The sequence below is a fragment of the Ornithorhynchus anatinus genome, chromosome 14 (genome assembly GCF_004115215.2).
Source record: "Ornithorhynchus anatinus isolate Pmale09 chromosome 14, mOrnAna1.pri.v4, whole genome shotgun sequence".
NCBI classification, from domain to species: domain Eukaryota; kingdom Metazoa; phylum Chordata; class Mammalia; order Monotremata; family Ornithorhynchidae; genus Ornithorhynchus; species Ornithorhynchus anatinus.
Window position 1 is genome coordinate 34,416,595 of NC_041741.1, and position 22,449 is coordinate 34,439,043.

Here is a 22,449-nt window from a genome sequence, read left to right on the forward strand (position 1 = left end):
TTTTTCATTTTTCCATGGGCATCATGGTTTTGTGTGCTCTCTGCAGAAGGAGAATGATGATTTGTTTATATCCAAGGAAGACATTGTAATCACCCTATTTGATGGGGGAAACAAACCCCATAACTGCACTTTTGAAAATATTACCAGGAATCAAGATCTCACTACTATCCTCTGCAAAATCAAGGGAGTCAATGAGAGCAATTACATCAAAACTTCCTCTAAGGTAGTTCGGGTAAGTAGGAAATGCCCCCTGTGAGTGTCCCCCACTTGGAATCTGAAACAAGGAACTGGTTTGGGGGACTCACGAAATCAGAGTATCAAGGAGGTTGAGAATTGTGAGTCAGGAGCCAAGCAAGTGTGGGGAGGGGGTGCTCATTCTTTCATCATAGGTTTAAGAAGGAGAAATCCAAATGGGATGCTGAGCTTCCATTTCAGAACAACTAATGCTAGCATTGCAAGCCTAAGCAGTATACCTACACATAGCTGACAATTCCAAAACTCTCATAAAATGTTGCACCTGGAGGGTACCTTGCATCTAAGGCTGCACTGGCTTACCTTTACATCTATCCCATGCCATTTATACCATAAAAAAATAGACCTGTCACTTTTTAAATTTTATATATATATATATATATGTATGTACGTACGTATTTATGTATGTGTATTTTTTTTGGTGACCTTTGTCGTGTAGGATAAGAAAATGGATGCATCTTGAGAAACCTTTTAGTGATACAAGAGCCAGCCTTAGTTAAAAGGAATAATTTATCAAGGCCTTCTTCAGTGGAAACTGCCTGAGACCCAAATTGCTAAGAATAATCTTTCTCTAGATCGTTACTGAGGGGGCCATCATCCTCTTATTTAAGTGTTGAGATCAAAACATGAGGTCACAGGAAATAGAATTCACTAGAGCAAACCATCCTGAAATTGTATCAGCTTCTTCAGTGTTCTCGGATAGTATGAGGTCACGTGGCCTAGCGGCAAGATAACGTTTGGATTTGCCTGGAGATACTGAAATGAACAATATTGAGGTTTAGTGCAGAATACGGCATCCGTTTTTTCTGCTACAGTGCTGTTCTTTCCTCCGCTAGGTCAAGCTGGGAAACTTCGAGGACTTGGTGAAACGAGAATCAGTACCCACGACTTGGTATTTTCTCATTGTGCTTCCTGTGCTACTACTGAGTGTTATTGTTGGTAAGTTCCTGATTTTATATCTTAAAAGAAATTCATTATTCAAGCACTCTTCAGCTTGACCTTGAACAAACAACTATTCCCCCTGACCCCAAGGGCTAGTACATTTCCAGGGAATTGTTTTTAAACTTTGTTCAGACTGTAATTCAGATGATGCTTAATGCTGGGTCTGAATTCGGAGTCTTTCACCAGAAGAGGGGAACAAGTTTATAGACCGAATGGATAATCGAAATAAGCAGTGTGGCCTAGTGTATTGAGCATGGGCTAGGAGTCAGAAGGACCTGAGTTCTAATCCCAGCTCCGCTACTTACCTGCTGTGTGACCTTGGGGAAGTCACTTCTCTGTACCTCAGTTACCTCATCTGTAAAAAGAGAATTAAGACTGCGAGCCCCATGTGGGACAGGGACTGTGTCCAACCCAATTACCTTGTATCTACCTCAGTGCTTAATACAGTGCCTGGCACATAGTAAGTGCCATTATTATTATCATTATTATTATTATTATTAATTTAAAAAGACATACAGAGACAGATACCTTAGTAGTTAACTACTCCAGTTCATTTAAAAAAACAAAACAAAACCCTTTTATAGTATCTGCAGCCAACAAGTAGAACAAATATTGTCATCTTTCCTTAGGTTTAAGTTGAAGTTCTGTAGACAAATTGTACAGGATGAGTTCTAAAACAGCATGGTCTTTTCAGTAAAGATATGAACCTGTGGTTTCAAGGTTTTACCTGAAGTATCCTGCCAAATCATCTCACCTCTCCCTCCAAATCCCCCTTAACCCTCATCACCAATGGCCCTTGTACATATCCCCAAGAAGAAAACTCACCAGAAAAGTGTTGAGTAATGGAAGCTTGAGAGGGATGGAAGAGAAACTGCTGCTGCTGCTGCTGTGCCTTCTTCCGGCAGCTCCCCAGAATTCACTCTTCTGGGACTGAAGGGCCATTGCTTGCCTTGCTTCTGCCGAGGCTCAGGCTCCTGGGACCCACCTCTGGCAGAACCGTCATGAGCAGTTCTCTTCTCATTCTCTCATCCTTATCAGTTGGTGCTGTTTAGTTTCTTGCTTGGCTCTCTGGAGCCCTCTCCTCATCAGGAAACCCAGCAAGAAGCAGTTTTTACTACTGCTGCTGCTGTCCATGTGTGACCCCATTCCCACTCAGACACTTCCAAGCACCCTGAGGAATGGGTGAAGAAGCCTTTACACTATCGCCCTGAGCACATTTGCATAAGTAGAAACTGACTAAAACTTTAACCAAGAAGATAGATGTTGGAGTTTCTTCAAATGGTTTTCAGAAAAAGCCTTTATTATTGATAAGCTACTGCCTCACAAAGGCTGCTGCTCTGAGTGGGGAAAAAAAATTATTTCTAGTGCGTTGTCATGACAACTTCCCATTCACTGTAAAATGGTGATAGTTAATCTGGGCCTGTGGAGAGGGAATTACAGATTCTTAGGGCTGGAGGGGACCAAGAGGCTATATAGGTTCTATCTACTTGCTTTCAGGAAAAGCTGCACTTTGGCAATTCCAGAAAGATTTCTGGACATTTGTCACTTGACTGTAAACTCATTATGGGCTGGGAACGTGTCTACTAATTCTGTTGTACAGTACTCTCCCAAGCACTTAGTCTAGTGTCTTGCACATGGTAAGCGCTCAATGAAGACCATTGATTCACTGAAAAATTACCCAGGAAAGGCGACTAGGTGCCTCCACTGGTAATACATATCAGCATCAGTGCTTTTCAACCTTCATACTCCAAAAACTCTGATTTAGACCGTGTTTCTCATGTTTTGTCCAGCCCAGGTCCTGGGCACCTCCACTCCTTGGGCTGCAAGTCCACCCCAACACCCAAAAGGAAGAGCTGGTGCCTCAATCTTGAACCTCCAGGAAACTGGAGCGGTGCCTGGAGTACCCCCCCCCCCCCCCCCCCCGCCACCCCAGCTAAAGGAGAGTGCCTGTTCACTCCCCTAGAGTGTTAACAGTAGAGTTAGTCCCAAGGGTCCCATTGCCATTCAAATCTCTGTTGCTGCCCAGCTCCAACCAGGAAGAGTCCAGCACAGAGCCTTTGTATGAGCTTTTTAAGGGGATCGTGCCCTAGTGCAAAGGGCATGGAACTGGGCTCTGGCTTTTACCTCCTGTTTCACCTTGGGCTAATTTTGTTTCATCATCTGTATAATGAGGATAAAACACATACGCTTCCCCTCCTTTTTTAAATTGTGAGCCCTGTTTGGGGGCTGTGTCCAATTATTATTGTGTGGCTCCCCTTTTTGTGTCTACCCCAGGGTTTGATAGTGTTCAGCACATAATAAACTTATCATAGGCACTGTCATCATTATATTCTGCAGCTCCCTGTCTAGAACACTCCATCTCTCCCCACCACCTTGAGTATCACCGTACCATGCCCTTCCCATCCTCCAAAACCCTTATGAAAAGTCACATTCTTCACAATGTGATTGGCACATAGTAGAGCATTTTTAAGGCCTTCTCTGATTAATCCCCCTGACCTCCTTGGCTATGTATCTCCTTTAGCACCTCGACAGATCTGATGTATTTATCTGTTTGTGTTCATTATTTAAATCCCCCCTCACCCTCTTAACTACTATATGTGAGTTAGTGGCTTGGACTTCCCCACTGGGTTGGAAGCTCTTCAAAAACAAGCCTCAGGTTTTATAGTTTTTCTGTATGTCCCCTAAGCAGCTACCTGATCCAGTAGTCTGAACTCCATAGATGCTCAATAAACCCTCTTCATAGCAGCCCTGAGGCTTACCCACCTACCACATTGGGAAGCAGTGTGGTCTGGTGGAAAAAGCCTGGGCCTGGGAGTAGGAGGACCTGGGTTCTATTTCTCTCTCTGCCACTTGCCTGCTGTGTCACTCTGGGCAAGTCATTTAACTTGCCGGTGCTTCAGTTTTCTTATCTGTAAAATGGGAGTTCAGTGCCTTGTTTGCCTTCTTATTTAGACTGTTAACCCCTTGCGGGATAGGGACTATGTCCTGGTGATTATTCTGAATCTATCCCAGTTCTCAGTTTTAGTGCTTGGCACATAGTAAGTGCTCAACAAATATCAAAATTTTTGTTATTATTATTACCATTATTATTACCAGCGGCCCTAGCCTTTTCCTGTTTGCCTTATTCTCAGTAGAAATCCCCCAGAGAAGGTCCCTTTCCATGTTACAGAGCTAACTAAGCGCTTCTTATCTCCAAGTTCCTTTTTCCTACAAATTCCTTTTTCTTTTCCTTGTAGACTCTTTCTTCCAACACTCAAATCACTTTGTGACCCTCTTGTGAATCTCAGGTTTTTTGCATCTTGCTCATGTTGTGGCCCCTGAGACTAAACAAGATACTCTAGTCAATAGAATTTATTGAGCTCTTACTGTGTGAAAAACATGGTACACCTGGGATAGTATGGCTCGGTGTTGCCAAAAGCCCATAAAAATGGCACGAAAAGTGGTTCTTTTGCTAAGGCCTGGAAAAGGACTTCACCATTCGTAACTGCCAGTGGCCGCCTCATCGGGATAGAGGCTGGAGGAATCACCACCCTGCAGCTGCTGCCCTTGGGACGGAGCCCTGCTCCTCGGGGCCACGGAGCAGCTGCAGTTCCAAGGCAATGGCGGAAAGCAATTCAGTTTCCTAGAATAACAGGAGGGAAGGAGTCCTGCCTTCTTTAGTATTATTAATTGTGGGATTAGTTAAGCACTTCCTATGTGCCAGGCGTTGTACTAAGCAGTGAGATAGATACAAGGTGATTGGGTGGGACACAGTCCTTGGCCCACCTGGGTCTCAAAGTCTTAGTGCTCATTTTACAGATGAGGTAACTGAGGTCCAGAGAAGTGAAGTGATTTGCCCCAGGTCACAAGCAGACAAGTGGTAGAGCCAGAATTAAGAACCCAAGTCCTTCTGATTCCCTGACCTGGGCTCTACCCACTATGACATGCTGCATAAGAACAGTTCAGTGCTGTGCCAGACCTTGGGCTAGGTGAAGACAGAGGATATGGAGGGGAGGAACAAGAAGAGAGGGGAAAAGACATCGTTGGGCTGGGATTGTGGGAGTAGGGAAAGAGAAACAAACTGAGGGACAAAAAAGAAGAATGAAAAAACTAGATTCTTGGAAAGGAGGGCAGAAAAGGGAATGACAAGGTTAAAAACTCATGACTGTAACCCAGTCAAAGTCTGAGTAATTCTTCTTGTGTTGTCTACAGTGGGAGGGTTTGCTTTGCTCTTTTCTTTTTATCCAAGTGTTGTGCTTTCTGTTCAGGTTGTTGAGATACAGAATGGCTTATAGCTTTGTGTTTGTATGTCGCCACTATTAGACTGCAAACTTCTCACACCAGGCACCATGTCTTATTCTTCTTTTATAATTATAATAATAATAGTATTAGTAATGATATTTATTAAGTACTGGGGTAATGGCAGGTTAATTCAACCACTGTCCCTGTTTCACTCTGGAATCACTGTGTAAGTGGGGAGAGGCAGATGAATAGTCTAATAAAAGTGAAGTTAAAAGCAGTAAGATAAATCCAAGGTAACAGTGTTAAAATAGTTTAAGAAAACAGCCATAACAGAGTCCCCAGGACTCTCCGGGCTCCCAGAGGGTCATCTGCATCCCTGCTCTTTCTGACCAGCACCGGCTCCACCAGCAGACGGCACTTCGGTCGCGGCGGTCTGTCTGTTGTTTTTTTGTGGTATTTATTAGACACTTACTTTGTGCCAGGTACTGTGCTTAGTGCTGGGGTAGATACAGCTAGTTAGGTTGGACACAGTCCATGTCCCACATGGAGCTCACAGCTTTAACATTCATGGAGCTTTAACATTCACTTTACAAATGAGGTAACTGAGACACAGAGAAATTGAGTGACTTGCCCAAGGTCACGCAGCAGATACGTGGCAGAACCGGAATGAGAATCCAGGTCCTCTGACTCCCAGGCCTGTGCTTTTTCCACTGGGCCACGCTGCTTCTCTGAGACCATGGCAGATCGTGGGTGGTCTAGGTTGCAGGATGTTAATACCCTGTAATCCCTATCAATCTTGGATGTGCCTCCCATGCAGGAAGTAGGCACTGAGTGCCCACAGACTATTGGTGCTTGCTCACTACTGTCTCGTGACCAATTTATGATCCACTGTAATCTCCAGACATTCTAGCACTGATGTCCAGACCAATCTTCTCCCATCCTAAATAAATGGAGTTGGTTTTCCCCTTTGAGTGAATTGCTCTGTTCACCTCCTATTAAAATCCATTCTACCTTCTCGCTCTACCTATTTCTCCAACTGCTCACATTCACGCTGAGCTCTCAACCATTTCTCAGTAACAAGTGCCTCCTCATTTCATCAACTAAGTAACAAGTGAAGCCGCAGAGCCCGGTTGTCCCCGGACTAAGGTCACTTCCTGTTACAAGCTTGGGAGTTTGGGAGGGGCATCAGCTTCTCCAGAACACTAAAATCTTTGGTACATTGCCTCATCCGTGGGGTGCATACCAGTGTCCTAGCTGGAATGTCCTCTAGTGGCCTCTGAGTTGCCTCCTTGACTGAAGGAAAAATTTGACTCGAGACACATGCAGGTTGATTTGGATTTGCCATCCACCCTGTGTCCCTGCAGAGACACTAATTGGGCAATGGGGGAGCTTGGGTTGTTCCCTCCCTGGCATTCAGATGGGCTCCAGTGGGGAGTTTTGGAGCTGCAGAGGCCCTGGGCCCATCTGGGCCTCTGATATTGGGACGAGCTGTGGGGCCGGGGTTGGGGGGAGAGACCCCCTACCCCTATTGGTTAAAGGTTAAACCCTTACCATTCAGGGGTTTGCAGTCCATGTCTTATCCAGGAATACAAGGGGTGGCAGTGTATCCCAGTGACCCTCCAACTGGTTTGTTTTATGTTTTCATGTGGAACTTAGCAGTTTTGCTGAAGTCAAGAAGCTGATCATTCTATATAAAGATGTTAACTGCTTATCAATCATCATTGTATGGTTGCTTTTCTAATAATACTTGATTTAAGGTAACTCTGCCCTTTAGTAACCTATTCATTGTAAAGCAATTTTATTTCTCCTGTGTATTTTTGGAAAAGTTTTGGGAAAGAATTGAGCAATATATGTTACTTATGACTCTTAGAGAACATGACCCTAGTCCCACGTTTTTCAGCCAATGATCTTTTTGTTCCCATGGGAATATTTTACATTTCTTGATTTCATTTGTTAGCCCGCTTTTTTTCCAGCTTCATTTATTCACCTCCCTTTAGAGAGCATAGGAATTTTTTTCTAGAAATGCTTATATTTATGCTAGAAATATTTCTTTTGACAAATAATGTTATGTAATTGTGTGTCTTCGTAGCTGCAGTAGTGGTGACCAGGTACAAATCTAAACAGCTAAGTCGCAAACAGAGTCAACAGCTGGAACTCCTGGAAAGTGAGCTTCGTAAAGAAATTCGTGACGGTAGGTCTGCCTGATGTGTTTGAAAAGACAAAATATGATTCTGGAAAGATAATAGTACTTAAGAAGCAGGCACAGAAACAATACATAGCTGTGCAGTATTATGCAAGAAAACTGGACTGTGGTATTGTGGAAGAGTTCATTTGATTTTTGTACTTCTAGAAACAGCTGACTGTGAAAGCTGGCTGCCATTTTTTTTCTCTATTGAGCATCAGTGACACTTCTCAGTTTTGAGCAAAACACAGTGAACGATCTTGTCCATTGTGCATCAAGTATAAATGATAATAGCCCTTGGGATTCTGTTTTGCAGGATTTGCTGAACTGCAGATGGATAAATTAGATGTGGTGGATAGTTTTGGAACCGTTCCCTTCCTGGATTATAAACATTTTGCTCTTAGAACTTTCTTCCCCGAGGTAAAACAACATTAATCTTCTTTTAACGTTTGGTCTTTAGTGGTACCAAAGGTGGTAGCTTGTCGCCAAACCAGCAACTGTAAAAATTCATGCTGTTGCGTTTTCCACAAGAGAGTACATAACCTGTTTTGGCCCAGAGGACTGGTTTATTTTTAACCGAACAGGGAAAGCCCCACTTGCTGAGTTCAGTCTTCCTGACGGGAGTTCCCACATGCCCGACTCACATCTCCAGGAGTGGCAGAGGGGGAAGCACCTACCCCTCGATAATCCCCTCCCTCATTTTTCGTTTGAAGCCAGTACCCCCTGGCTTTAAGCTAAGAATCATTCCTCTCCCCCCTGGCCCCCACCCCTCACCCCTTCCCCGGCTAGTTAATAGCTGCCTGCCTAGATAGATGCCTGTCTGCCCCTGCCTCCTGATCAACTGTTTCACCATTTCACTTTAATCTGATATCAACTTTTAGAGACTAAAAGAGAGCAATGCTTGAATGGATTGTGCCCATTCCTAAAGCCGGCTCCTCTGGAGTCTTCCCACTGATGGCCCCATGGCAGGCAATACGGGTGGACTCTGAGCCCTGCCATAGCCCGAGCTCCTTGAGCAATCCTTGCTACCCTTTAGCGTGGAGCTTCTCATGTGATGTAGTTGTGTTTGTTTCAATGATTAAGGGAAGGCGTGAGGTTTGTCTACCGGAAACTTGTGGGCTGTAAATTAAGGAAGCAGCAGGGCGGGGCGGGTTATCAGTCCTAAGAGTGTTGATTCTAGGGCACTTCCCTGTTTGGACCGGAGCAGTCCAGGCAGACTGTCGCCAACTGGCACTCCGCACTCTGCACCAAGTCACTTACGTAGATAAAAATAGGAATAGGAAATGGAAAATGCAAACTGGTTTAGTTTTCACCTCAGGTGCCCTGAATTCTGTACTTCTACAAATTCAGTAAACTGGCTTTAGAAACCCAAGAGCAAAACAGTCTCTGAAAAACTTTACAGCAAATTGCACTGGGCACTAATAATTATGGTAGTTGTTGTTAATTATGGTATTTGTTGTGCGCTTACTATGTATCAAGGGCTTTTCTGAGCACTAGGGTAAGTACAAGTTAATCGGATTGAATTGAATTGCCGGTTCCCGGTCAAAGTAGGAGGGAGAACAGGTGTTGAATCCCCATTCTACAGTTGAGGAAACTGAGGCACAGAGAAGTGAAGAGACTTGCCCAAGGTCCCACAGCAAGCAAATGGCGGAGCTGGGATTAGAACCCAGGTCCTCTGACTTCCAGACCCTTGCTTTTTCCACTAGACCACTCTGGTCTCGTGAATGCTCAGTACTCAAGATGTGCAACACAGTGATAGATGGGAAAGCTCTCAACCTTTCACAAAAAGGTCACCTCCTCTCCACTTATAAAACAATGTTTTCAGTTCACTTACTGCCATCCGGATTGGATATGTGATAACATTAACATGAAAGTAGTGAATTCTCAGAAATGATCTCTTGGAGCAGTATAGCCATGGTCAGACACACAAGGAGTTAAATTATTCATTGTTCATGTAAAACTGCCTGGGAGAGGCCAATGCAATGACCACATTCTGGCTCCTTTTTCTATTATAAATTAATGGATAATGGACAACTTTGATCTCAGTGTGCATCCACAAATAGGGTAAGGGAATCAACTAAGCAGTTGAAATTAACTTGCTGTTATTGAAAAAATTAAAATACTGGCTGTATCCTTAAATAAATATTACTTGTGATATATTATGGGCCCAGATAAAGAGCCCAACTCTGATCTTGGGTGCCAGTTTATTTCTAATTTCAGTTATTTTAACTTTGAAACCTGGGGACAGAATAACAATAATTTATTCCAGTATCTCACTAGGTGCTTTTAATAATTCAGGCATTGTTTTTTGATCCCTCAAAAAACCAATTTCTTATGAGTTATTGATATGAAGTACACAAACAGTCCATTTGGCCGCTAATATTAGCAAATAGGATTTCCTAGTAATTTTGCATTCTTAATGCTATATTATACTGTCTTTGAGTATTACAAATAAAATTATCATTTTTCTTCCTCAGTCGGGTGACTTTACACACATCTTCTATGAAGATATTCACGTAAGTCAAAATGCTTTCATTTTTGCCCAGTGACTAAATTGAAATCACTACTGCTTTTTATTTGCATATTTCCACCCCGAAAATTCAATATAGAATTGGGAAATCATTGCCTTGTCAATCCTATTATTTTTCAGGGTAGAGACACCAGTGACAAGAATGAAAGTCTCATTGCTTTGGATGGTTTGATTTGCAACAAAAGTTTTCTCGTGACCGTCATCCACACTCTTGAAAAGCAGAAGAATTTTTCTGTGAAGGACAGGTATCACCTATGTCTTTAAATATTTAAAATCTTCTAATTACAGAAAATACCCTGGGCTAACCCCTAAAAAGTTAATATTCACTATATTTTATTTCTAAGACAGTCTCCCCCAATTTTCATGTACTGGAAAAAAATTTACCACCACAAAAAGATAACTGGTAAAATAATTAAAGTCCCTACTCAGAAAAGCAGAAGTGTTTTTTGGATTTTTATAACCCATCTTAAAACTGGGGAAATCCTTGAATTTATTTTTAGTGACCTACGTAATGAAGTTTTATATTTTGAAAAGGGATGTATAATTTCAGCAATGTCTTCCATACCAAGAGCTTCAGTTATTTAGGGCTCTTAGGAACAAGGTGTAGTTTTGGATTAAAAGATGTTTTTCTCCATGAACTCTTTTTCTAGTAGACCTTAATAAAAGATACATATTTCCTAAAGTATGAAAGCAAAAAGTACTACAACTCATCCAATAACACTCGGTACTTTGTTCTTGAAGAGCCTCGTATTGTGGAAAAATGACATTATTAGTAACTGTTGATTCAGTGGCAATTGGTTAAACTCTATATGCCAAACAGTCTACTAAGCGCACAAAATAATCAAGTTGGACACAGTCCCTGTCCCACATGGGACTCACATTCTAAGAGGGAGGGAGAACAGGTATTTAATCCCCAATCGATTGTATCTATTGAGCAATTACTGTGTGCAGAACACAGTAGTAAGCACTTGGGAGAATACAGTCAAGTTGCTAGTTACATTCCTGTCTTCAAGGAGTTTATATGCTATTAGGAAAGACTGACATTAAAATAAATAATAGACAGGGGAACCAACAGAGTGTCAGGATAAGCAGTGGAGTATACAGATCTAAGAACCCCACAGAGTACAGATGAGGAAACTGAGGCACCGAGAATTTAAATGCTTTGCCCAAGGACACACAGCAGTCAAGAAGCATAGCTGATATTAGAACCCAGTCCTCTGGCTCTCAGGCCCATGATCCTTCCACTAGGCCACACTGTTTCTCCATGCCTGCCACTCAATGCTATTTTATTGTATTAAATACAGTAAAATTTAAAAAAATACAAAACAACAAAACCCAAAGGACTGTGGAACAGTATGGCTGAAACAGAGGCTGGGAAGCTCCTTCTCCAAAGCCATGTACATGCATGCATATGACCAGTTCTCCTTCCTCCTACCCTCCTACTTGCACCAGTTCATGGATTAGATTAAACACCAAACAGACACTTTTTGAGGGAAGAGCTTTCTTTCATTCTTTTATCATTTTCTAACCAGATCTTGTCAGAACAACAGGTGTTATAGTAGAACAGACTGTATTTTAAATAAACTGTCCTTTGTCGGAACAGGTGCTTGTTTGCTTCCTTCTTAACTATCGCACTACAAACTAAGCTGGTTTACCTGACCAACATTCTGGAAGTTTTGACGAAGGACCTGATGGAACAGTCCAGTAACCTACAGCCAAAACTCATGCTAAGGCGCACTGAGTCTGTTGTAGAAAAACTGCTAACAAATTGGATGTCAGTCTGCCTTTCTGGTTTTCTGCGGGTAAGTGCCATGCCTTCAGGCTGGGTCAGAAATCAGGAAGGAGGAATACTTTGGTACCCCTTAAATGCTTAGTAGTGCATCAAAAACGAACTTTTCCATCTTGTCTATTAGAGTGTGCCGAAAGGATTAAACAACGTTGATTTAGAATATGTTTCGGTATTAATAGGTAGGATTTTTTTCAGTTCTGATGCTCCTTATGTGGCACCATCACTGTCTTTTTTTAAAAATTGTATTTAAGCGCTTACTATTTGCCACATGCTGTACTAAGCATTGGAGTAGATACAAGATTATCTAGACTGTAAGCTCGTTGTAGGCAGGAAATGCGTCTACCAATTCTGTTGTACTGTACTCTACTGATCGCTTAGTACAGTTGTCTGCACATAGTAAGCACTCGATAAGTGCCACTGATGATGATGATAATCAGCTTGGATACAGTCCTCGTCCCACATTAGGCTCACAGTCTTAATCCCCATTTTACAGATGAAATAACTGAGCTGCAGAAAAGTTGAGTGACTTGCCCAAGAGCACACAGCATACAAGTGCAAGAGCCAGGTTTAGAACCTAGGTCATCTGACTCCCAGGCCCATGCTTTTTGTACTAGGCTATACTGCTGCTCATTTGAGGGTAAATAAGCTCCCACCATCACTCAGAGTACAGCAGACATAATTAAGATGCTGACACTGTTCTCATAATAAAGTATTTGCCCATAGCTGACCAATATAGAGTTTGAACAATGACATGAGCTCTATTTAAAATTCTTGCAAATAATCTAACTAGAAACAGAAGTAAAATATAGACTTTGTTTTCTCCATTTGAGGCTTACACCACTTAGAGTCCCTCTAATAGTAATAATGGTGGTATTTGTTCAGCACTTACTATGTGCCAAGCACTGTTCTAAGCACTGAAGTAGATGCAAGGTAATCAAGTTGTCCCACCTAGGGCTCACAGTTTTAATTCCCATTTTACAGATGAGGTAACTGAGGCACAGAGGAATTAAGTGACTTGCCCAAAGTCACACAGCTAAGTGGCAGAGCCGGGATTAGAACTCATGACCTCTGACTCCCAAGCCTGTGCTTTATGGACAGAGAACATGTCTGCTAATTCTCTTGTATTATACTCTCCTAAAATCTTAGAACAGTGTTCTGCACATAGTAAGCACTCAATAAATACCATTGATTGATTGATTGATTCTGGTCTTATCTTTTTTCGAGTTTTACCAGCCAATCCATTTCAGTAAAAGACAAATATTAGATATTTTCATTTTTATCCAGGCAGTACATGTGTGTGTATTTGTCATTTGTTAAATAGAGCAGATTGTTCTAACCCAGATAGCACCCGCAAACAGGAAGTTTTGCTAATCCCGGGATGGAGCAATGTTCTTTAAATGGCAGCAGGGTAAATAGGATATGATATCCTAAACTGGGCTTAGGCTCATTGAACTGAAGATGCAGATGAGAACAAGAAAGCAGCTTATCCAAAAATGTTACTGGCATTTCCTGTCCCCAGAAAGTATCCAGTTAGTAAAGAGTAAATAAAATCCACATTCTTCTCTACTTCTTGGTACAAGTCATTATTCAGTCTAGACAAGTGGCAAGGCTGTATTTGCAAGGCAGATTTAAGGCACCTTAGCGTTTTTGTTTTCAAAAAATTTTGTTACTGTTGTCTAATTTTGGATCTAGTCTGTTCTCCCTGTAATAGTTTAATAAATACAGTAGTATTTTTATGTTATCTTTAGTCCATCAAAGCAGCAGTTACTTCCTGAATTCAGCTTTGCATTTTAGTCCTCAGCTTTTCTGGGTGTTGAGTCATTCCCCAGTTTTGCATTGCACTTTCAATTTAGACTAAATGGAAGGGTCTTGAAAGGATTTTCTCTGATGAGCATTATTAAACTGAGGAGAAACCAGAATGGCAGTAATGGCATTACTGGGTCAGTCCAGTGATTCGTTCATTTCAGTGGCTGGTCTCCACCAATGGCAGCAGGAGGAATGGTAGGCCAGTAGCTCTTCTTGCCATTGGGAGAGATCTCTTTGCTAGCAGACCTGAAACCTTTCGGTGACTGCAGAATTGAGAGTTTACTTTGAGTCTGACAGGAGAAGAGCACCTGGATCTATAAAAGACTTAGCAAGTGCTTATGTTTTCACAGCTCAAGTCAATATCAGCCAATCAATCAAGGTATTTATCGAGCGCTTACTCTATACAGAGCACTGTACTAAGCGCTTGGGAGAGTACACAGTGCCCAGCATTTAGAACACAATGCTTGGCACGTCGTAAGCGCTTAACAAATTCCATTATTATTATTATTATTACAGTGCAACAGAGATGGTACACACGTTCCCTGCCCACAACAATCTTATAGTCAGTAGATGCATAATCACACTTGTGATCTTAAATCTGTCATAGTATGCTTTTAGGCTGTTGTTTTGTTTTTTTTCCAGAAATTCTATGTATGCTTGTTAGAAAACGCTGTCTCACATCTCGCTCTGTATTAATGGAATTTGAAACTTTGATGCTGTAAATTGGATGCAGCCTAGCAGACACTAACAGTTGTTGGTTTCCTTTGTAAGGAGACTGTCGGAGAGCCGTTTTATTTACTTGTCACAACGCTAAACCAGAAGATAAACAAAGGTCCTGTGGATGTAATAACCTGCAAAGCCTTGTATACACTTAATGAAGATTGGCTGCTCTGGCAAGTCCCGGATTTCAACACCGTGGTTCGTTTTCCCTATTCTGCTTTCTTTCCCAAGGCCCCAGTGTTGGAAGGGGGAGGGAGGGAGAATGAAAAGGGAGAGCATAATGAAAAGATATCATTCCTATGGTAAAGAATCATACATTTACTTAATTAAAAGCCGTAGATGATAAAATATTAACGCCATGTTCAAACAATAGATTTTAATTACCCAAATGGAGGAGTTATTGTAATGAGACCCGGGGAAGGCATCAATTTCCCAAGATTTTAATATCCGAATTGCTTGTCACTTTTGGCGTCACCCCGAGTGGTCCCTACTCAGCATTGTAATTTCAATCAGAATGCTGCAGACGTTCCTCTCAAAAAGACAATGTGTGAATATGCCGACCATCTGAACTGATGCAAGCTATTTTAGGGAGATATACAAGATTAATTCAACTTGCTTCAACTTTCCTGTGCAACTTGACACCCTTATTTTATTTTCATGCAGTAGTTAACAAATGTCTGGCGTCATGCACCCAATGTACTACATGATCTAATTGCTGTTTTTAAGAGAACGTTTGATTAACTATGAATGGGGTAGAAGAAGCCCCTTTTCCCTTGAATTGAGTGACCATTATGCCGTCTTCAAAACTGGAGATGGATGAATGAACGAATGAATGATTCAGGCTCACCTTCCAAACACTACTAGTCCCATGGATGGTTATAGCAATTTTCTTCTAAAGAGTCCCAAGTGCTTCCTCCTCCATTGGTCCATTTTACTCTCACACCATCCCTTTCGGGTTAGGCTGAGGTGGAATTATTAACCCCCTTGTAAGAGATGGGGGAAACTGAGGAAATGGCCCAAGATTACACAGTGAGTCATTAAGAGACCCAGGACCAAAATTGACAATTCTGATGCCCAGCTCAGTGCTCTCTCCATTAATTGGAATGGTATAGTATTATTAGGTTATGTTTTACATTAAATAGCAATAATTGTGGTTAATTGTGTGTTAAGCCCTTTTTGTGTGCCAGGCACTCTGCTACGCGCTGGGGTGGATACAAGCAAATCGGGTTGGGCACAGTCACTGTCCCATATCATGCTCACAGTCTAAGGAGGGAGGAGAAATTAATTCCCATTTTACAGATGAAGAACCTGAGACACAGAGAAGTTAAGTGACTTGCTCAAGGTCACACTGTAGGCAAGGGGCACAGTTGAGATTAGAAACCAGATCCTCTGATTCCCAGGTCCATGCTTTTTCCACTAAGCCATGATGCTTCTCATTAGGTCACATTGATCCTTTATAACCCTTTACTCACAGCCAAAAGATTTGGGAAGGAGATTATTTTGGTTGAAAATTGATGGGTGCATCAATCTGCACAATCCTTAGTTTTACAGGTGCTCTAGCCTTTCCTGGCTTTTTAGTTGAGGAGAGGATCTGTAGTGACCATTAGTATGACTAATTTTTCCGTGGCTCTGCTTGCGGCCACAGCAATATTATCCTGGAGGAGTTCACTTTTATGGTGGGGGGAAAAATGGACAGCACCCTGTCTGGATCATATTTTGGCTTTTCTTTGATATGGAGAAAGTTTCATGGAGCAACTGTTTCAGGGCCCTGGACACCACCAAAGAAAGGTGACATTTCTTCCTTAGATGAAGAAGCAAGTCCCATGTCCTGCAAAAATCATTTTTATGAAGTGATACCTAATGACATTGGAAGGGTGATGGTTTAAAAACCTTGACTATATGCAGTAGCCCTATATCCTTTAGAAACTGCAGAGTGTGGGAGCAAAGTCCAGAATATGAGACATGAGGAATTAGGAACCAGGAGGAGACCAAATGATACGATCTATTTTCCTAGCAGGAGGTGCTTATCACATGTTTTTGGTGTAAGAGAGGTTGCTGTACATGCCATAAAGGCAGAACAAATACTAGTCTTTGTAGACATCTTCTCTTAAATGTAAATTGTAGAGCACAGGCCCTCAATCCAATTCAGACAGGAGAGTTTTCTAATCTTTACTTTGCATGAGGATATTTTGGAACCAAAAGTAAAAATTCCCAGTGGCAAATAATTTGAAAGTAAGAATAGGTTGGGGAAATCCAGAAGTATTTTGGTTTCATCAAAATACCAAACCAGAAGGAGGTACTTCAGTTGCTTAGGATGGGTATTTTTTGGAGGTTTGTGTTTGACTTTAATGGCTTGTGGCATAGCAGGTTTTCTGTCTAATTTTTCAACACTATCGGGTGTTTCTGGCTGATCGTTGGTTGTTATTTGATGTTGAAGAAGTTCCTCAAGGCCTTCCTCATTTTTTATGGTCTCTGAGAAAGGAAAGCCAATGAATAATCCTGATATCAAAAATAAATATGGCTGCTTTCCAATCAAATTGAATTTGTGAGTACCTTATTGAGTGTTGTGGACCAGGAAAGAAAAAGAAAAGTTACTCTTCTTTACAGAACTTATTTCATCATCATTTAGTTTTAGAAATAATTTTCTGGTGCATTTGATTGCATATGACAAAGTAGCATTTTGATGGTAATTATACTCAGCCATCGAGGAGTCATTATGACTCAGTCTTGTTTCCCCATGCATGTGTTGACAGAATATTAGCAGGTGTTGGTATGGAAATTTATAGTTTTTTCATTTCCTTCACAGCAAAGTCCCTTGGCTTTAACTAGTTTCTTACTCCATTCCCATCCCAACCCCCAACTCTTCTTTACTTAGGTCAATTTTAAAGTCTACATGAAGTTGTTTCTGGAAATGAAAAGTACACTGCGTTTAGGAACACCACTAGTTCACATACATGTATAAGAAGGAAAGTTTTTCAAGGAAGTGAAAATGAATAAAAAATAGCAAGAACAGCACTATTAAGCAACCAAAAGAGAAAGGGTATGAATGGCAGGAAAATGTTCAGTTGAGGTCAAGAGCTCATATTGGCTCTAGAATAATCCTAGTGACACTGTTCTCTGCATGTGTGAGGAATTGGGGAGGGTGGAAATTTTTATTTTTATTTTTAATTGCTGTGTATCAGTCTTATCCCTGGTGTAGTTGGCCAGTACGTGGCCTCGTGGAAGAGAGTACAGGCCTGAGTCAGGAGATCCAGTTTCTAATCCAGACCTCTCCACCTGTCTGCTGTGTGACCTTGGGCAAGTTCCTTACCTGCTCTGTGCCTCAGTTTCCTCAACTGTAAAATGGAGATAAAAATACCTGTTCTCCCTCCCTCTGAGACTGAGAGCCCCATGTGAAACAGGAACTGTGTCCAATCTGCATATATTCCCCAGGACCTAGTACAGTGCTTGGCACATAGTAAGCGTTTAGCAAGTACCACAGTTTTTATTACTAGAAAAGTAACAAACTTTGGTTCTCCATTTCCTTTATTTTAAAATGTATGTTTAAAGATGATTTTTTTCTAGTCCTACCCCTGTCTGGCCTTGAGAAATGTAGAAAGGGAGTGTTTTCAGAGGCCCCTGAAGCTCTTTATGTATGGCATTTAGGAGTACAATTACTACAAGGGGAAGGGGGAAGTTCATTTTAGTTTGAAGAAGAGTGGCAGGGGGGATGACCCAATTGAATGGAAACCAAACCACTTTAAATAGCAAGAAAAATTGGAAAAATGGAACTTAAAGTCCACCAGATCATTGAGGGTATCTTCAAAGCCCTCCTGGAAACTGCCTCCCTGGATTAAGCTCCACCTTCCCAGATGGAGTCAATCCGACATCCCCTTCAGCACTTTTGTACCCCTCCAGCTGCCCTTAGCAAATAAGGATCACCTTAATTTACACTCGTGTCTTCCTCTTTCAGTGGCTATGGCATCAGTTCCACTAATCAATGGAATTTCTTGGGCACCTTACTGGGTGCATAATACTGTACTAAATGCTTAAGTGAGTACAACAGAAGGAAGATACACATTTCTTACCTTCAGGAGTTTATAACCTAATTGGGGAAACAGACTGGCAAAATTATTTACAAATAATAGGAGAAGAAGGAAGAGTAAGGCTCTAACTGGACATAGGTCAAATGTGCCAGGATGAAATATCTAAATAAATAATTGACTATACCAATTACTCTAGGTTCATAGTGCTTAGGATAGAAAATAAATATACAAGGGCCTAGAGGTAGCTGTTGTGTTGTTGCAGTCAAACTGTTTTGAGTAAACTGGGAGAGGCATCCCGGAGGAGGTAGGATTTTAGAAGGACTTTGAAGATGAGGAGAGAGGTGACAGATGTGGGGGAGGAAGAGGGAGTTCCGAGCCAGGGAACTTTTCATCTTCCAACTACTCATAACATCTTAGATCTGTCAGGCACCCTCATTACATTGTAAGCCCCATGTGGGTAAACGTGATGTCTCTTAGTCAATTATCATTTCTCAAGCACTTAGCCCAGGGTTTTGTACAGAGCAGTAACTTAGTAATTCTGTTAATTGATTGATGAAAAATCAAGCCAATCAAGAAAGAGAGAAAAAATGCGGGGAAGGGAAATTACATAATCAGTATTTAACTTGGAATCTCAGGAAATGAATGGCCGAATCCTCTGAATATATACATTAGGCTCATTGATACTGTGGTAAAAGACCCTTGGTGTGAATAGCGTGTGATTTATGAGAAAGTCCTGACATAATCGGAAACTCAAGGATGAGAATCCTGCCCGGTGCCTCGGCAAAAATGCTAGCACCAAATTCAGTAATGTGCCCACAGCAGGCCTGCCGATAGTGTATTTTAAGTTCCTGCTACTCCACACCATGCTTCTGTTTTTTGGAAAATTTAGCACTTAGATATCATCACAATTTTTCATGTACTCCTCTCGGTCAAAACAGTTACAGCTGTCTCCTCAGTAATTTCCAGTCGGCACCCTTTCTTTAGGCATGTAGTGTTCTCTCTCACCACTCCCCCATCTCCTTCTGTTCCATTTAGTTTGTCCTTTTGAAGGATCCATTATCCCAGTAATTAAACAGCCTACTGCCCTGATTAAGTCATTCTCTTTTACTTCAATTATGTCCTATTGTTCATTAAATCCTGATGTTTGCACTTCAGCAATCTTGTTTTTAATACTACTTGTATGTGTATAGAAGCAGGGTAGTTAATTAAAGATTCTCTAGGGTTTTTTTTTTCTTTTCTTTCCCTCTTATAGTGCAAATCATTCCTATCATGATAAGCACCGAAGCTGAAATCCCCGCTAACTTCAAATCTTCTTCTTTTTCCAGTTTCTGAATCACTAAAGGGAAACTTTTAAAAAGTGATTTAGGCCAGTAATTCCCCTTTGCAGAGTAAGCAATGGAAGTGAGAAACTAAGATTTAATAGAAACTTTAACTCTCTTTAATTCAGTACTCTTCTGCCCCCAACATATTGTTTAAAAATACTGTAGCCATCACTCAGTAGTATTTATTGAGCATTTACTCTGTACGGAGAAGTGTACTAGATATTCCTGAAAGAATTTGCAATCTAGTGGGAAATATAGACACTTAAAGAATTTACAGGTAGGGGGAAGAAACAAGATTAAAAAGCTATCTGCATAAATGCTTCCAGGAGAGTATCCAGATGCCTGAAGAAGCAGTGCTGAAGAGGCAGTAGATGGGTGTGAGGTGGGGAAATGAAAAATCATGTAGAAGATGTAATTTTCTAAAGACTTTGAAGGTGGAGAGAGCAGTGATCTGCTTCTATACTGTAAGCTCCTGTGATTAGGGAACATGTCTGCCAACTCTGTTATATTGAACTCTCCCAAGTGCTTAGTACAGTGCTCTGCACAGAGTTAGCGCTCTATAGATACGATTGATCGGCCAGATATGAAGCAGAGAGAGTTCCAGCCCAAAGAGAAGGTGTGAACAAGAGGCCGATGGTGAGAGAGATGAGAAAGAGGCCCAGTGATGGGTTGGCTTTAGAGGATAGAAGCTTGCGAGCTAGACTGTAGTGGCAGAGGAGCCAGCATTAAGTAGGAGAGAGAGCTGATCGAGTGTGTTAAAGCAAACTGTCAGATAGGAGTGGGCAACCATTGGATGTTTTTGATAGGTGGGGAGATGTGAACAAAATGATCTAGAAAAATGATTTGGGCAGCAGAGTGAAGTGTGGACTGAAGAAAAGAGAGACCAGAGACAGGGAGGTCTGCAACGAGGCAGACGCAGAACTGGTACATACCTCAGTACAAGGTTATGTAATTTCCTTCCATATGGTCCAAGTGTAGTTTTTATTTCCTTGAGAAAGCTGCTCGGTTTCTGCTGCCGACTCTGGAAATTGCAGCACAATCCTTGCACAAAGCATGTGGGAGAGGAAAAGCATTTTCTGTTCTGTCTCTGCCCGAGCCAAGATTCTATTATAAAAGCTGATGTTATTCCCCAGTTTTTAATCATCTACATGGATGGATCAGAACTTCACATTGCCACCCTCCCAGTTGATACCTTGCTCTCATTCCAAATGAATGCTCACCTCCATCGCCGCCCAACCCACTCCCTGTCCTCATCCCCCTTCTCTTTCCAGCTCCCACCTTCTTCCGCTCTCCTCCACCTCCGGTTCTCAGCCACGAATTAAACCGAAACTTACTAACCAGAAGAGAAAAAGAAGAAAGAAAACACCTCAGCAAATCGCATAATTTGTTTCCAGTGAATGTCAAATTTTGTCAAGTTTTTTTTCGATCCTCAAGTTAATACTCAGGTTGTAAGTGCCGATGGGAAAGAGACTATGTCCTTGCTGTTTAATTTAGTTTGACCACAGTAGACACTCAATGACTGTTGTTGGTGGGGATGAGGATGGCGATGCTTTGTGCTGGCCGTCTATCTAGATGACTAAGTCATCATTACCACCAACAGCATCTCAGAGACTTCCGGCTTGAGGGACTTGACCAGCTACTGAACACAGTGAGTTTAAAAGTCACAGTCCACACCTTTGGTGCATACAGTTAGATGGGCAGGACTATGCAAATAAAAACAGAGAGGGTATACAGACAGTGAAATAACTTTGAGCGAATGAAATACAAACTTAATAAATGGCTGCAGTGGGCAAAAACCTAAGGAATTCTCTTTTCCGTACAATGCTACTCTTCAATCTATTTACCAGTCCCCATTATTTTTCCAAGTCACATAATGCAGAGTGCTTGATATCAACCAAGCAAAAAGCCTCATTCAAATGTAGTTCCCTTTGGGAAACTGAGGCAAGAAGAGGCTAAATTTTTCTCTGAGGTCACTCAGGTGGCCCCACCAAAGTACTGAAGCTGTTGAATCTTTGACCTCTGCCCTTTTCCCTCCCCCTCCCATCCTTTTCCCAATAAGAGCACCAAGCTTCTCCTTCGGGTGGCAGCGGATGGCTCTGTGGGACAAGATCCTTGGCTTAATATAATACTTGTGGTATTTTTAAAGCACTTATTCTGTGCTACTTTAAGCACTGAGGTAGATACAGTTCAATCAGATCAGACAGAGTCCCCATCCATGTGGGGCTCGCAGGTATCAAATCCCCATTTTACAAATGAGGAAACTGAGACACAGCCAAGTTAAGGGAGTTGGCCATGGTTACGTAGCGGGCAAGTGGAAGGCCTCCTGGCTCTCAGGCCCGTGTTCCTTCTGTTTAAGGCCATGCTGATCTCATCAGGATCTCTCAGTTCCCCAGGGAGGAAATAGAACTTTGGCATTGACTTAGGTACCCGTGCAGGCAAATGTTATATACCAGATGCTGGGACATTTCAGAAGAAGAGCATAGTGTGCTTCTTCCTTGCAGAGCTTGCGCTCAGTGTGTGGGGCCTTAGTGTCCCACGAGGATGTGGTCCCGTGCTGGTCATAGCAACCGGAAGGTCAGGGTCAGCCCTGGCCCAAGAGCAGTGGGGCAGATTGGTAGTGCATTAGGATGGTCAAGAACATGGCATGAATGGGCCCTCTA

At 41.9% G+C, this 22,449-nt stretch overlaps 1 protein-coding gene across 1 annotated transcript in view; it reads left to right on the forward strand.

The window, feature by feature from the left end:
* The window catches only part of PLXNC1 (plexin C1), a gene marked incomplete at its 5' end in the record, with an annotated part of 126,375 nt that overhangs the window by 74,326 nt on the left and 29,600 nt on the right, over positions 1-22,449 (forward strand). Inside the window, 8 exons of the mRNA XM_029078668.1 lie at positions 47-232; positions 1,089-1,191; positions 7,505-7,606; positions 7,914-8,017; positions 10,075-10,113; positions 10,248-10,372; positions 11,731-11,929; positions 14,494-14,640. Of these exons, the coding sequence (XP_028934501.1) occupies positions 47-232; positions 1,089-1,191; positions 7,505-7,606; positions 7,914-8,017; positions 10,075-10,113; positions 10,248-10,372; positions 11,731-11,929; positions 14,494-14,640 (1,005 nt within the window). The remainder of the gene's footprint in view (positions 1-46; positions 233-1,088; positions 1,192-7,504; positions 7,607-7,913; positions 8,018-10,074; positions 10,114-10,247; positions 10,373-11,730; positions 11,930-14,493; positions 14,641-22,449) is intronic.